The sequence below is a fragment of the Jaculus jaculus genome, chromosome 16, assembly GCF_020740685.1.
Source record: "Jaculus jaculus isolate mJacJac1 chromosome 16, mJacJac1.mat.Y.cur, whole genome shotgun sequence".
Taxonomy (NCBI): Eukaryota; Metazoa; Chordata; class Mammalia; order Rodentia; family Dipodidae; genus Jaculus; species Jaculus jaculus.
Genome location: NC_059117.1, coordinates 16,147,515 through 16,164,776, shown reverse-complemented (window position 1 = coordinate 16,164,776; position 17,262 = coordinate 16,147,515). Strand labels below are relative to the sequence as shown.

Below are 17,262 nucleotides of genomic sequence, written 5' to 3'. Positions count from 1 at the left end.
AAGGCATGTGCCACTATGCCCAGCAGAGATACACAGAGAATGGGCAAACCAGGGCTTCTAGCTTCTGCAGATGAGCTTCAAGTGCATGTGCCACTTTGTGTATCTGGCTTTACATGGGTACTGGGAACTCATACTCAGGTCATTAGGCTTTATAAGCAAGTGCCTTAACTGCTGAGCCGTTTCTCCAGTCCCCTGTGTATATAATTTTGCAATATAGATCTTTTATTTTTGAGGTATGGTCTTACTTTAGCCCAGGCTAACCTGGAATTCACTATGTATTCCCAGAGTGGCCCCAAACTCACAGCGATCCTCCTACCTCTGCCTCCTGAGTGCTGGGATTAAAGGTGTGTAACACCACGCCTGGCTGCAATATAGATCTTATAGAGACATTTCCTTAGAGCTGGAAAATGGGTGGTTTATACTTCTTTGTGTGTGTAAAGTAGAATTCATAGCTGTGGCTTTTACATGGTTTTAGATCATACCACTATCACATTTTGAGTCAAACTTTTCATCATTATAAAGTACAAGTACATATGTCCCTAAAATCCTCACAGAATGTCAGGAAATAATACCCTGGGGTTTTTCTTAAAAGACACCAATTATAATTTGTATCTATGTTTCCAACACTGAATTTATCATCTGTTGGTAGTGAGCAAGAACTGAGGTAGATAAAATTTGATAGATAATAGATGATGTGAACAGAATGACAATGTGCTCAACGTACTCTGGCCAAGTGGATGACGGACTGTTGCATGAGTGTGCTCAGCATTGCTGATGCGCTCCCCTGTCCCAGCAGGTAGGGAGGACCCGAGAGCGCACTGCCAGCTTGAAGGAGGACCAGGCCGCAGTTGCCTTGGAAAATAGGTTTGTAGTTTTGGGATCCTGCCAGGGTCAGGTCACCTTATCCTAAAGGTTTCTAATTGTACTATTTTAACATCATTCCTTCATTCCACTAGAGTGAAATAAAGAGGTTAGCAATGTGCAGAACCATTGGGTGAAGTAGGACACTTCTAAGTTCTGTATTTTATCTTTTGTCTTTCATCTTATTCAGTAACACAATCATAGTGTAAGAGCAGAGAGAATTTAAGTCTGTAGTACTGTGTTCTATATTTATAAAGGGTCTAATTGGCTGGTTTCAGTTTCATTCTCTATAAAGATATTGATAGATTTAAAAAATTTGAGGATCCTGATGAGAAATTCAACTCTATTATTTACTTACCTACTTAAACATGCATGTATGGAGTATTGAAAATATTTGAAGATTGAATGACTGAGCTTCTCCACACGTCACAGTGAATAAATTATTTATGTCACAAATAAATAACCTAATAAAATTTAATTATATGAAAGTAATGTTTTCAGTATTGGTATGAAAATGGACCATGTTGTTCAGTAGCAGGTCAGTAAGTGTTCTTTCGTGTTCATAGTATATGGAAAATAGTTCATATACTTTGAATATTCAATATGTAAAAACAGCCGAAGTTTTCAATGTCTTGGATAGATAACTTTTGAGATATAGTGATGAAGAGGGTTACTGATAGAAACTAACTGATTTTTTTCTTCTCATTTTAACTGATAGTCTTGGACTAAGGCTAGAGCTTTGAAAATCTTGAAGACTTGGCTCAGTAATTGGGTATAAGTAACTATAATGACTTTTATAGTGTCCAGGCAGTCTGGTTTTAAAAATATGATGCTAAAGATAGGCTCATGTCTGTGCCCCCCTCGTGACTTCATTTTTCATACAGTAGAACAATATAAATTATGATAGTTCTCTATAGTTACTTTGTCGTAGCTAGACGTGGGGGTCATGGAAGGACAGATCCATCACCTGCTTCCTTGGTGCCATTAGAAAGGGAAGCATGCAAACACCCTTCTGTAGGGAAGAGCCACTTCCTTCTGACCAGAGAAACAGTCATGTGGTCCTGGTGGAGCCTGTCAGTTACTCTTCTGGTCAAGAGACCACCCTCACCTTCTTGCTGAAGAAGTGGGAGGAATAGTTTTACCTTAATGAGATATTGTACTTAACTTGCAGAAGATCCTCCCTTGTTGTGTGGCTCACAGAACCTCATAGAGCCTTCTTTTCTGAATTCCAACTCAAATAGCTTAACTTTTCCTTCTTTCTCTTCTTTGGATGCTGTCTGAAATCCTAAACATGCCTGCCCTGACATTTTGGGGGCTTTTCCACATTTCTTTTACACTTTTTTTTTGGTTTTTCGAGGTAGGATTTCACTCTAGCTCAGGCTGACCTGCAATTCACTATGGAGTCTCAGGGTGGCCTCAAACTCATAGTGATCCTCCTACCTCTGCCTCCCTAGTGCTGGGATTAAAGGCATGCGCCACCATGCCCGGTTTTCCACATTTCTTTTGAATGACTGTCCTTTGTCTTATGCCTCATAGTCCCTGTGCCTAATTTGTTTTTTCTTGAGGTGGGGTCCTCACTCTAGTCCCGGCTGACCTGCAATTCACTGTGTAGTCTCGGGGTGGCCTCGAACTCACAGAGATCCTCCTACCTGTGCCTCCCCAGTGCTGGGATTAAAGGTGTGCGCCACCATGGCTGGGGTGGAAGGGTGGGGAGAGAGGGAGAGAGAGAATGAGAATGGGCATGCTAAGGCTTCTAGCCACTGCAGCTAAACTCCAGATGCATGTACCACTTTGCACATCTGGCTTTATGTAGATACTGGGGAATTGAATTCAGGTCATTAGGCTTTGTAGGTAAGTGTCTTAATCACTTAGCCATCTCTCCAGCCCTGTGCCTTTTTGTTTTTTCAGTCATGAGACAAACTTGACAACATGAAATTCTTCAACAATTTCATTTGTGCTAAACAAAATGGATTGCAACAGACTTATTCTCTAAGATGTATTGCTACTCAAACAACAAATTATTTTTTTGCCAAATCATTTGTCTAAGTACTTTTTTTTTTAAATTTCAGGTATTCCTCGGGTTAACCAATGTAAATTTAGACTTCCCCTAAAATTAATCTGCGTACCAGATCAGCCTTCAAAGTCTGCAAACCACAAGCTAACGATTGACACCAACAAGCCTCCTGTCAACCTGCTTAGTCTCTTCCCAGGTAGGACTTCTGAAGTGACATGCCTGTAGCATTGGAGCTGTTAGGAATTTCAAGTGGCACATCTCCTCAACATGTCATAATGGGGAAGTTGTCAGATAGTTGGTAAGTGAAGATACTGAAATGCCTCGAGCACTTTCCCCTCTTGTGTGCCTGTTCAAAGGTGAATCCTTATATCAATAAGGTAATAAGACATACCTTTTATATTTGATTACATTATTATAATGATAGTTTGATCAATTTTTCAGAAATAAAAAATTAAATGTTTGATTTTTAGGATGGGAATTTTTGCCTTGAAATGCAAACTTTATTTATTTATTTGTTCCATTGTTTATGGGTAGGGTCTCACTCTAGTCCAGGGTGAACTGGAATTTACTCTGTAGTCCCAGGCTGGCCTTGAACTCAGAGATCCTCTTACTTCTGCCTCCTGAGTGCTGGGATTAAAGGCATACATCACCATGCCAGGCTGATTATTTTTATTATAGATCTTCGGATATATCTTCTTTCTAGGAATATTGTAAATTGTTGCTATAGGTTTTTGTATATGTAGCTTTCAAAGGTTTATTCTTTCTTGATATTATTTTTATTTTACTTTTGCAAGAAGAGAGAGATAGAGAGAAGAGAGAGAGAGACAGAATAGGCACGCCAGGGCCTCCAGCCACTGCAAGCAAACTCCAGACACAAGTACCACTTTGTGCATCCAGCTATGTGGGGGTTCTGGGGAATTGAACCCAGGTTGTTACACTTTACGGCAGGCACCTTAACCGCTGGGCAATTTCTCCAGACCTCAAATGTTTGTCCTTATGCTGTGTAAAGGAGTCTCTGCATTATTCTTTGTGGCTCAGATGTCCCCAGCAGCAGGAAGAGCCCCTGGCTCTGGTTGTTTGGAAGGATTTCTTATTTCTGGCTTGCCTATCACAGGGTGCATTTGGGTAACTCATGAGGGGCAACTTGCTCCAGTTCTCAGGCTGTTTCTGAGCAGCTTAGTAAAACTGAGACTTGACTGGGTAAAGAAAACATCATTGGTAACCAAGGTTCTCATGTGGTACATTGATTAGCTTTCTTAGTGATGGGATGGAATTAAAGGAGAAATCTGAGAAATGGCCCCTTTAATTTTTTAAAAATTTTATTTATTTGAGGGGGGGGGTGGGAAAGAGAGGCAGATAAAGAGAGATAATGGTCATGCCAGGGTCTTCGGCCACTGCAAATGAACTCTAGACGCATGTTCCACCTTTTGCATCTGGCTTACATGGATCCTGGGGAATTGAACTTGGGTCCTTTGGGTTTGCTGCTAAAATAAGCAAACACTCCCCCACCCCATTTAACTAGATGTAGCATTTTGTCTTTTTACGATATTCCAGTTGACTTCACTCACTTGACTGGCAGCAGCAAGGTGGGTCTTTCATAGCTCCTCCACACATGGTAACCATGACCTGTGTGGTGAGCACTGAAATGGAGTTTATGGCAGTTTTCTTAAAGCTTGCACATGTTAATTTGTCTTCTCTTATCAGGACAGAATCTGTTAAATGTTTATTATTATTATTATTATTTTTTATTAACAACTTCCATGATTATAAAAAATACTCCATGGTAATACCCTCCCTCCCCCTACTTTCCCTTTGAAACTCCATTCTCCATCATACCCCCTCCCCATCTCAATCAGTCTCTCTTTTACTTTTGATGTCATGATCTTTTCCTCCTCTTATGATGGTCTTATGCAGGTGGTGTCAGGCACTGTGAGGCCATGGATGTCCAGGCCATTTTGTGTCTGGAGGGAGCATGTTGTATGGAGTCCTGCCCTTCCTTTGGCTCTTACATTCTTTCCACCACCTCTTCTTCATTAGACCCTGAGCCTTGGAAGGTATGATAGAGATATTGCAGTACTGAGCACTATGGTCATTTCTTTCCATTACCATGATACCTTCTGAGTCATCTGTTTTTAATTTGCCAACCCAGGGCTCCAGTCATCATAATTGTCTTTTGCTATATAACAATAACAACCCCCAAGAAAAATTAAGCTCTCAAGAATTGATTGAAACTGTGCCCAGATCCCCTTTTAGGGATCCCAAACCATAGTAATATATTCCTACAAAGAGAAGTCCAGAAATTATCACATCCAGTCTCTACACCCCCTTCCCCACACAAGGCTGGGGTTACATGTGGATGTGGCCATGCCCAGCTTTTTATTTGCTGTTGGCGATTGAGCTCAGGGTGTCTTAGGCTCTTTTAGGCCCTCATGCTTGTATGATCATTGCGCTTATCCTCTGAACCATCTTCACAGCTCCCCTTCCATGTTTCATGTTACTTGAACAGTTTGCTTTTGTGGCTTGATGTGCTGGTTTTGGTGGGGCAAGGCCTCCCCTGTGGCAGAATACAAGGGTGCTGGCTGAGTGATGTGTAGTGGTAAGGCTCTGGTAAGGATAACCGTGTCTCCCCTGTGGAGTTCTGTTAGTAGAGGTTGGTGTTGGCTAGGACGGCTATTGTTCTCAAGTGTCCACTTTGTGGGTATTCTTGCTGATGGCCAGGGATTGGAAGTATTTGCTTTCAATGGCCTCGTGTGTGTGTGTGTGTGTGTTGATCCATCAGAGAAATCATAGCTAAGAGGATGCCTCTTAGCACCAGGTCTGGGTTTTAAGCCCACTCACAGTGGCCTGGTGTCTGGAAGGTGGTGCCATGCAGTGGCCGTGGCATGGAAGGTGTAAACGTGTCCAGAGGGCCTTGGCTGTGAGGCCCAGGGCTGTAAGGGCATCGGCACCTCCTCCACCTCCACACTGATAGTAGTCAGGGAGGGACGTGCCCTGCTTGTGAGGCAACTGGGCACCTATGAAGTTTTGACTTTATGACGGTGCAAAAGTGATCTGTGTTCAGTAGGAACTACTTTGAATTTTGATCTTTTCACTGACTGGGGATTGTCAGATGCTGTGTTCTTGCCTATTTGGGCATCAGTGAGTAAAGGTGTGTACCACCTGACATGTCTAAATGCTTTCTTTAAAAAAAATATGTATTTTATTTATTTATTTGAGAGACAGAAGAAGGCAGAGAGAGACAGTGAGAGCAAGAGAGACAGAATGGGTATGCCACTGCAAATGAACTCAAGATGCATGCACCCCCTTGTGCATCTGGCTTACGTGGGTCTTGGAGAGTCAAGCAGGATCCTTTGGCTTTGCAGGCAAGTGCCTTCACCGCTAAGCCATCTCTTCAGCCCCTCTAGATGATTTTTTGACATAGTGATATTTTCTGTTTACATTGGCGCTATTGGAATATAATCCTATTATGATTTTTTTCTGGAAATTTTGTAATATATATTTAACAGCCCCCTACTATGTGTCATGTGCTATTATTGTAGGCAATAGAAGTGAACAAAACAGATTTATCCCAAGAGTTAAAATGGATGTGACGAACACAATGGCTAAGACATAATATGTGCTCTATCCTTGACACTGCTCTGAATATCCTTAAGGAGGATTTTGAAATCTAATGGTCATATGACTCATGCAAGACCTGTATATATGATGAAATGAACACAGTGAATTTGAAATTTTGCCCAAGGGCACCCAGATAATAAGGAGCTGAGCCAAGGCTGGGACAGTGTGGTGCCAGAGGCGGGATCATACCTCCTGGGCCGAGCTGGCCCTACAGGAGCTCAGAGCAAGAGTCTAGGCTGACAGGGGGACGGGGGTGGGGGGTTCCTAAGACACACACTCTGCACCTGATGCATAGAAATGCGCCTCTTCCGACCTGCAGGGACAAAGTTATTAGTTGCCTGAAGAGTTTTAGGCAAGGGAGTGGGGGCTAGAGAGAAGGCTCAGCGTTAAAGGTCCTTGCTTACAAAGCCTGACAGCCTGGGTTCCGTTCCCCAGTACCCACACCAGATGCACAAAGTGGTCCAGGTGTCTCTGGAGTTTGTTTGCAAGAGACCCTGATGTACCTGTTCCCCTTCCCCCCACTCTCTCTCCTTGCAAATAAATAAATAAAAATAAAAATAAAACATTTTAAGCAAGGGAGTGGTGTGAGTACGTTTGAGAAGGGAGGATAGCTTGAGTGAACTGGAAAAGACCCAATGATCTGGTGAGTAGACATGATAATAGGGAATGGTCACATTTTCAGATAATTATCAGGCAAAAATCAATAAGATTCGAGAGGAATTTGGCAGAAGGTTTGAGGGAGAAGGGCAACAGGGAGTCTACCCATTCTTAGCTGCTGGGAAGACCAGAAAATTAATCTGGCTGCAATGAGATTGTACTCTGTGAAAACATGTGGTAGAGAGGCATTTCTGCCAAGAAAACAGCCTGCCAGGGCTTGAAAGGGCAAGAGGAAGGCCGAATGAGACGATGTGGCTGAACTTGTGTGCAGAGATGGAGGACGGATATCAGAGTGACAATAGACAGCCTGGGGCCTAGTCGGCTGAAAGGAAGACTTTGGTGTGCGACCCAGCAAGAACATCAGTGTGAAATATGGAGTAAAATGTCCACATCGACGTGTTAGGCAAAATAGGTGTTTGTTTGTAGTGGAGCAGGATGGGAAGGAAAGGATCAGATAAATGAGGAGGCTGTGGCGATCTTGGTAAAGGCTGGACAACCAGGTTCCATTGCAGCCCAGCTCCTGGGAAAGCCCTTGCACCAGTCTTCTGGGAAGAAGGCCAGGGCTGGTTGATTTGGGAAACACAGAAGAGAGCAAAGGTTTCCCAGGTCATCAAGTTGTGGTAAGAGAAGAGGGATGTGGCGAGAGAAGCATCAGGATTAATATATGAGAGCCGTCCCTGTTAGCAGAAGGCTAGAACTCCTTCCTCTCCTGGGATACTGGCAACAGAGCATGCCCGAGAAAAGCCCACTGTATACAAACCCTGGGAAGGCTGGTGCTATGTGAACGACCTGCAAAGGATCTTGAGGCTTATGACCCAGGGCCCTTTCCCCACTCTCTAGCCCACTTCCATTCTTTTTTTTTTTTTTTTTAATTTTTTATTTATTTATTTGAGAGCGACAGACACAGAGAGAAAGACAGATAGAGGGAGAGAGAGAATGGGCGCACCAGGGCTTCCAGCCACTGCAAACGAACTCCAGACGCGTGCGCCCCCTTGTGCATCTGGCTAACGTGAGACCTGGGGAACCGATCCTCGAACTGGGGTCCTTAGGCTTCACAGGCAAGCACTTAACTGCTAAGCCATCTCTCCAGCCCCCACTTCCATTCTTGAAAGTGCCTTTTAGTTTCTTTTTTTAATTTGTTTTTCACAATTTTTATTAACATTTTCCATGATTATAAAAAATATCCCATGGTAATACCCTCCCCCCCACACTTTCCCCTTTGAAATTCCATTCTCCATCATATTATCTCCCCATCTCAATCATTGTACTTACATATATACAATACCAGCCTATTAAGTACCCTCCTCCCTTCCTTTCTCTTCCCTTTATATCTCCTTTTTAACTAACTGGCCTCTGCTACTAAGTATTTTTCTTCTCACGCAAAAGCCCAATCATCTGTAGCTAGGATCCACATATGAGGGAGAACATGTGGCGCTTGGCTTTCTGGGTCTGGATTACCTCACTTAGTATAATCCTTTCCAGATCCATCCATTTTTCTGCAAATTTCATAACTTCATTTTTCTTTACCGCTGAGTAGAACTCCATTGTATAAATGTGCCACATCTTCGTTATCCACACATCAGTTGAGGGACATCTAGGCTGGTTCCATTTCTTAGCTATTATAAATTGAGCAGCAATAAACATGGTTGAGCAGGTACTTCTAAGGAAATGAGATGAGTCCTTAGGATATATGTCTAGGAGTGCTCTAGCTGGGTCATACGGTAGATCTGTCTTTAGCTGTTTTAGCTCCACACTGATTTCCACAATGGCTGGACCAGATTGCATTCCCACCAGCAGTGTAGAAGGGTTGCTCTTTTTCTATATCCCCGCCAAAATTTATGATCACTTGTTTTCATGGTGGTAGCCAATCTGACAGGAGTAAGATAGAATCTCAATGTAGTTTTAATCTGCATTTCCCTGATGACTAGTGATGTAGAACATGTTTTTAGATGCTTATATGCCATTCGTATTTCTTCCTTTGACAATGCTCTATTTAGCTCCATAGCCCATTTTTTGATTGGCTTGATTCCTTATTATTTAACTTTTTGAGTTCTTTGTATATCCTAGATATTAATCCTCTATCAGATATATAGCTGGTGAAGATTTTTTCCCATTCTGTAGGTTTCCTCTTTGCTTTTTTCACTGTATCCTTTGCAGTACAAAATCTTTGTAATTTCATGAGGTCCCAGTGATTAATCTGTGGTTTTATTGCGTGAGCAGTTGGGGTTGTATTCAGAAAGTCTTTGCCAAGACCAATATGTTGAAGGGTTTCCCCTACTTTTTCTTTAGCAGTTTCAGAGTTTCCGGTCTGATGTTAAGGTCTTTAACCCATTTGGACTTGTGCATTCTTGTGCATGGAGAAAGAGAAGAATCTATTTTCATCCTTCTACAGATATATATCCAGTTTTCTCAACACCATTTGCTGAAGAGGCTGTCTTTTCTCCAATGAGTATTTTTGGCATTTTTATCGAATATCAGGTGGCTATAGCTACTTGGGCTTACATCTGGGTCCTCTATTCTGTTCCACTGATATACATGTCTGTTTTTATACCAGTACCACGCTGTTTTTGTTAACTATGGCTCTGTAGTATAGGTTAAAATCAGGTATGGTGATACCACCAGCCTTATTTTAGTTGCCCAGTATTATTTTAGATATTCGAGGTTTTTTGTGATTCCAAATGCATTTTTGGATTGTTTTTTTCTATTTCTATGAAGAATGCCTTTGGAATTTTGATAGGGATTGCATTAAATGTGTAGATTGCTTTAGGTAAGATTGCCATTTTCACAATATTGATTCTTCCAATCCAGGAACAAGGGATGTTTCTCCACTTTCTAGTGTCTTCTGCAATTTCTCGCTTGAGTGTTTTAAAGTTCTCATTGTAGAGATCCTTTACTTCCTTGGTTAGGTTTATTCCAAGGTACTTTATTTATTTATCTTTTTTTGATGCAATTGTGAATGGGAGTGATTCTCCGATTTAATCCTCTGTGTGTTTGTTGTTAGCATATAGGAAGGCTACTGATTTCTGTGTATTTTTTTTTGTATCCTGCTACATTGCTGTAGGTTTTGATCAGCTCTAACAGTTTGCTAATAGAGTCTTTACTGTCCTTTATGTATAGAATCATGTCATCTGCAAATAACAATAACTTGATCTCTTCCTTTCCAATTTGTATCCCTTTTATATGTGTCTCTTGCTTTATTGCTATGGCTAAGACTTCCAGAACTATATTAAATAAAAGTGGGGACAGTGGAACCCTTGTTTTGTTCCTGATTTTAGTGGAAAAGCTTTCAGTTTTTCCCCATTTAATAATATGTTGGCTGTAGGCTTGTCATAAATAGCCTTTATTATATTGAGATATGTTCCTTTTATTCCCAATCTCTGTAGGACTTTTATCATGAAGGGATGTTGGATTTTGTCGAATACTTTCTCTGCGTCTAATGAGATGATCATGTGATTTTTGTCCTTCAACCCATTTATATAATGTATTACATTTATAGATTTGCGTATATTAAACCATCCCTGCATCTCTGGGATAAAGCCTCCTTGGTCAGGGTCAATGATGTTTTTGATATATTCTTGTATTCTGTTTGCCAATATTTTGTTGAGAATTTTTGCATCTATGTTTATGAGGGATATTGATTTGTAAATTTTCTTTTTTGTTCTATCTTTGCCTGGTTTTGGTATCATGGTGATGCTGGCTTCATTGAAGGAGTTTGGTTGAATTCCTTCTTTTTATATTTCCTGGAAGAGCTTAAGAAGCAATGGTGTTAGCTCTTCCTTGAAGGTCTGGTAAAATTCAGCAGTGAATCCATCTGGGCCTAGGCTTTTTTTAGTTGGGAGATTATTGATAACTGTTCAGATCTCCATGCTTGTTATAGGTCTATTTAAGTGATTAATCTCATCTTGATTTAATTTATGTAGGTCATAAAAATCAAAGAAATCATCCATTTCTTTCAGATTTTCATACTTTGTGGAGTATATGCTTTTATAGTATGTCCCTATGATTTTTTGAATTTCTCTGGCATCTGTTGTGATGTTACCTTTTTCATCTCTGATTTTATTAATTTGTGTCTCTTCTCTCTTTCTTTTGGTCAGATTTGCTAAGGGTTTATCAATCTTGTTTATCCTTTCAAACAACCAACTCTTTGTTTCATTAATTCTTTGGATTGTTTTTTTTGTTTCTATTTCATTAATTTCTGCCCTAATCTTTATTATTTCTTCCCGTCTACTGATTTTTGGTTTGCCTTGTTCTTCTTTTTCCAAGGCTTTAAGGCAAAGCATTAGGTCGTTTACTTGCAACCTTTCTAGTTTCTTAATATAGGCACTTAAGGCTATAAATTTACGTCTTAGAACTGCCTTCATTGTGTCCCAGAGATTTTGGTATGTTGTGTTCTCATTATCATTTGACTCTATAAAGTTTTTGATTTCCTTTTTGATTTCTTCATTGACCCATTCATCATTTAGTAGTGTATTGTTTAGTTTCCATGATTTTATGTATGCTCTATAGCCTTTCTTGCTACTGATTTGTAGTTTAATTCCATTGTGGTCAGATAGAATGCAAGGAATTACTTCAATTTTCCTGAATTTGTTAAGATTTGCTTTGTGTCCTAATATATGGTCTATTTCAGAGAATGTTCCATGTGCTGCTGAAAAGAATGTATATTCTTCAGCCTTTGGATGAAATGTTCTGTATATATCTTTTAGGTCCATTCCTTCTATGACCTCATTTAGTTCAGGTGCCTCTCTTCTTATTTTTTCCCAGGATGACCTGTCAATTGATGAGAATGGAGTATTAAAGTCACCCACCACCACTGTGTTTGGTGTTATCTGTGACCTTAGTTCTAATAGTGTTTGTTTGATGAATTTGGGAGCCCCCATGTTAGGTGCATATATGTTTAGGATTGTAATGTCCTCCTGTTAGAGTGTGCCCTTAATCAATATAAAGTGACCTTCCTTATCTTTCTTGACTAACGTTGGACTGAAGTCTACCTTGTCAGATATTAGGATAGCAACCCCTGCTTGTTTTCTAGGCCCATTTGCTGGAAATACCGTCTTCCAACCTTTCACCCTAAGATAATGTCTATCCTTTGTAGAAAGGTGAGTTTCTTGTAGACAACAAATTGTAGGATCCTGCTTTTTAACCCAGTCTGCAAACCTATGTCTTTTCGTTGGGGCATTGAGGTCATTGATATTAAGAGATATTATTGAAAGGTGTGTATTTATGTTTGCCATTTTTTTTTGTTTTGTGGTTCTGGTTCTACCTGTGCTCTCTTGTGTTAACTAGTATTTGAGTATTGCTTGTTTTTTCCAGGTTCCTTATATGTGTGCTTTTTCCCATTATGATTTGAAGTGCAGCTATATTTAAATAAATGGGTTAAAATAAATAGGACTGTTTCCTTGGGATCCTACAACAGTAACTTTTATTTTTAATATCTTTATAAACAAGTACTTTTAAAAATTTTATGTTTTACTGAAATTATTATTTGTTTTGACACTCATATATTTTTGTTTGTAGCCAGTGATAGCCTATCTATCTGTTTCTCTCATTTCTTTCTTTCTTTTTTTTTTTTTCTTTTGGGCATAGTCTCTCTGTAGTCCAGGCTCTCCATAGCACAGGTTAGCCTTAAGTTCAAGTTCTCTCTGCCTCAGCCTCTAGAGGGATTAGAGGCATGTACCACCATGTCTGGTGTTTAACTGGGCTCTCATGTCCTTCTAGAGCCCTCCCAATCACCACCAGCTCCCTTGCTTTCTAGTGTGGCATCCTTTCCCAGATTTATCATATGCATGTTGTCTCAGACCCAGAACCAACCATTAGAAGAAAGGAAATGACACGTTCCAGAATGTTACTGTGGGAGAGAAATTTCAGCTACAAGAAATTACTTTGAAAATCATGGTTAATATATTGTAGGTTATATATGGACTTTAGATATTAATATCATAAAAACCATTCGATGAACATTCCTATTGTACTTATGAGGTGCTTACTTTGTGATTGCATAGATGATTTTTTCTTTTCTTCATAGGCTTTGCCAGTCAGTCCGACGATGATCAGGTCAATATTTTGGGTTTTCGGTTCTTAGGAGGTTCCCGGATCACTCTTCTTGCTTCAAAAACCTCTCGTAAGTAAAAGCATGCTATTATGGTTGCTATTGAAATATTCCACTGAAGGTGCTGTGTCATATCACAGACTCTGGCAGAGTGTGGAGACACTGTTTATATAAGTATCAAAAAGCAAGAGCCATTGTATTAAGTGTATACGGTGCAAAACTTACAAAGTTTGGATTATGTGTTATTAGTCATATAAAATTGGTTTAGGATGGGAAGAAGTTTTGAAAGAAATAGTTAAGAAATGGAAATATGGTTTAAAGATACACCATGGAGTATGACACCATGACCCCCTCAGTCTAGCACCCTCCCTCCCTTCCTTCCTCCCTCCCTCCCTTCCTTCCTCCCTCCCTCCCTCCCTCCCTCCCTCCCTCCCTCCCTCCCTCCCTCCTTTTCTTCCCTTTTACTTGAGAAAGAGGGACAGAAAGAGGGAGAGAGAGAGACAGAGACAATGGGAGCGCCAGGGCCTATAGCCATTGCAAACAAACTCCACACACGCCCCACCTTGTGAATCTGGCTTATGTGAGTCCTGAGGAATCAAATCTGGGTCCTTCGGCTTCTCAGGCAAGTGTCTTAACTGCTAAGCCATCTCTTCAGCCCCTAGCATCTTTCATTTCTATAAAACCAATTCCTTGTGAACAATGCTGACAATTTCTGCTGTTAACTCAGCGAACTAGGTTTTAGAGCTTTATTAAAAACACTATAATTGGGCTGGAGAGATGGCTTAGGGGTTAAGCGCTTGCCTGTGAAGCCTAAGGACCCTGGTTCGAGGCTCGGTTCCCTAGGTCCCACGTTACCCGCGTCTGGAGTTCGTTCGCAGAGGCTGGAAGCCCTGGCGCGCCCATTCTCTCTCTCTCCCTCTATCTGTCTTTCTCTCTGTGTCTGTCGCTCTCAAATAAATAAATAAAATAAAATAAAACACTATAATTAATTTTCTTTACATGTGTATATATTTAAATATTTATATATTTGGGAGGATGAGAAAATTGGGGGGGCGCTTTATGAGGGTACTGGGGAATTGCACCCACACCAGCAGGCTTTGCAAGTAAAGGTGTTAGACATTTGAGCCATCTCAGAAGTCTTCTGAGATAGAGTCCCACTAGGTAGCCCATGCTGGCCTTGAACTCTCCTGCCTTAGCTTCTAGACTGCTGGCATTTCAGGTGTGTCTTACCAGGCTGTATCAGTGATATTGCTGTTTGCTGCGAGCAAATACCTGACAAGACGCAGCTTAAGGAAGGAAAGGTTTAATTCTGGCCAGCAGTCTCAAGATGATACATTCTGTCAAGGTGAAGATATAGAAGCAGGCACGAGGCCTGCCGGTTACATGGCATCTGCACCCAAGAAACAGAGGGTGAGCAGAAAGTGGGCATGGGCTGTGAAACCTCAAGTCTTACCTCCAGTGATCCACTTCCTCCAGCAAGGATCCACCTTCTAAGGTTTCTAGAAGCTTTTCAAAGAGCACCACCAGCTGAGGATCCTGTGTTCAAACACACGAGCCTACAGGAGACATTTTTCATTCATACCGCAGCATTTCCTTTCTGCCCTTGGTAGTCTTATGGACATCTCTTGATGCAAAATGCATTCTGTCCAACTTCAAAAGTCCCCATAGCTTTTAACAGTGCCAACACTTCAGATATCTAAAGTGCAAAGCTGCTTCTGAGATTCAGGAAAGTCTTACTAACTGTGAGCCCCATAAAATCAAAACACATGCTATACATTTCTAACACATTATGTCACAGAGCAAATACTCATATGCTGACAGAGAGGAATGGGGGCATTGGAGGTAAAAACTGGACCAAAGCAGTATCTAAGCCTAGCAAGGGAAACACCAAATCTTGTCTGGTGTTGGGGCACATGACAGAACATGTCTGGTGTTGGGGCACATGACAGAACTCTCTGGACTCCAAAGGGTTTGAGTTGCCCTTCTCTTCCAGCTCTGCTGACTGTAGTGCACATACACCCTCTCTTGGGCCAGCTCTACTCCAAGGCTATTGTGTTTCTTAGTAGACCTCCCAAGGTCCTGGGGTCCCCAAGGTCCTGAAGTCACCTTGCAATTTCAGCTTAACCTTCACAGCCCTTGTTATGCTAACCCTAACAAGGGCCCTTCAGGCGTTCCTTGCAGGGAATTCAACCCTGCCTCACCATGCCAGGACCTAGCAGTTCTCTGAAAGCATGGAGTGAGACATCATGACACCCCTCAGTATAGCATCTTTCGTTTCTACAAAACCAATTCCTTGTGAACAATGTGGACAATTTCTGCTGCTAACTCAGGATGAAGCCTGGCCTTCTTGGACCAGAGCAGCTTTGGATGCTGAATCTTTGGAAAGGCTTCTTAGGCAGTTGTCTCTGAGCAGGTAATCCCAGATGCAGCATTCTGCATTCTAGCTTTCTTCAAGTGAATTTGCATTCTCCAAAGTTAAGAGTCTTCATGGGTGGGGTCTTGCCCTTGGGGTACCTTTTCTATTGTTCCAGTGAGAAAGTAAGTTTTCTGTTTAATTAAGCTAGCCTCTTTAAGAATCACAGGTGCTTTGCCAGGATCAGTCTCCTTGCCTGAAACTTCAGAGTGGCTCACAAACCTTTTCTCTAAAACTCTGCATATTTTGTACCATTTTGCTAGTTTTCACTGTAGATCTGAGTAACATATGAGAAATAACCCTGCCATGAATCGAATGTTGTGCTATCTAGAAATTTACTCTGCCAAATGAAGTAGCCCATAACCTTTATTTTTCTTTAAGGCAGGGTCTCACTTTAGCCCTGACTGATCTGGAATCTGCTCTGTAATCCGGTGTGGCCTTCAACTCTTCACCAAGAATGAATTGGTGCACCAGGGCCTCAGCCACTACAATTGCGCTCCAGACACTTGCAACACCTAGTGGACATTTGCAAGCTTGCACTTGCCTCACCTTTGTGCATCTGGCTTATGTGGGAGAATCAAACATAGGCCCTTAGGCTTTGCAGGCAAGTGCCTTAACCATTAAACCATCTCTCCAGCCCTCAATTTAAATTCAACACCATTCAAATTCTCAGGACACAGGTAGAATGAACCCATATTCTTTGCCTGAATATCACACAAACTGCCCAGTTTATGATAGAGCCTTGCTTCCTTCTGAAATCTCTTGAGCCGGGTCTCCACTATCCATTTATTGTTGTTTGACCAGCAAAAGAAATATCTTTGAAAATATCATCATACCTCATCTAAAGCTATGCTACAAAGCCATAGTAACAATAATAGCATGATACTAGCATAAAAACAGACAAATATGCCAATGGAACAGAATTGAGGCCCAGGCCTTAGTTCAAGCAACTACAGTTACTTGATCTTTGACAAAGGAATCAACAATGTACACTGGAAAAAAGACAGCATCTTCAACAAATGGTGTTGGACAAATTGAATAACCACGTGTAGAAGAATGAAACTAGACCCACTCCTCTTACCATGCATAAAAATCAACTCCAAATAGATTAAAGACCTCTGTGTAAAACCTGAAACTTTTAATTGCCTGGAAGGAAGAAGAAAAAGGGGGAACTCTCCTTGATATAGGAATGGGAAAAGACTTCTTGAACAATACCACAGGAAATTAAACAATCATTCAACCAGTGGGATTTCATAAAACTGAAAAACTTTTGTACAGACAAATATACCATAAACAGAGCCAGCAGATTATAGCACAGAATGAGATATAATCTTCACCTGCCATTTCATTGACAGAGGCCTAATATCTAGAATCCACAAAGAACTTAAAAAAAAAAAAATCCCATTACCTATGTAAAAGCCAGATGCACAAAGTGGTGTATGCATCTGGAGTTCATTTGCAGTAGTTGGAAGTGCTGGCCCATCCATTCATTTTCTCTGTCTCCTTGAAAATAAATTTTAAAAATTGCAATTTTGCAGCATGACTCAACACTAGAGTGCTTGCCTTATATTTGTGAGATCCTGGGCTTGATTCCTACCATTATACAACACACACACACACACATGTCCTGTAGTTGTAGTTTTTGTAGCTGGC

General features: G+C 41.0%; 1 protein-coding gene across 5 annotated transcripts in view; it reads left to right on the top strand.

Moving 5' to 3' along the window:
• Window positions 1–17,262, top strand: part of Bbs9 (Bardet-Biedl syndrome 9) — a 370,311-nt gene that overhangs the window by 130,545 nt on the left and 222,504 nt on the right. For all 5 annotated transcript variants that reach the window (XM_045135893.1, XM_045135892.1, XM_045135896.1 and 2 more), the window contains 2 exons: window positions 2,931–3,071; window positions 13,173–13,268. In XM_045135893.1, the coding sequence (XP_044991828.1) occupies window positions 2,931–3,071; window positions 13,173–13,268 (237 nt within the window). The remainder of the gene's footprint in view (window positions 1–2,930; window positions 3,072–13,172; window positions 13,269–17,262) is intronic.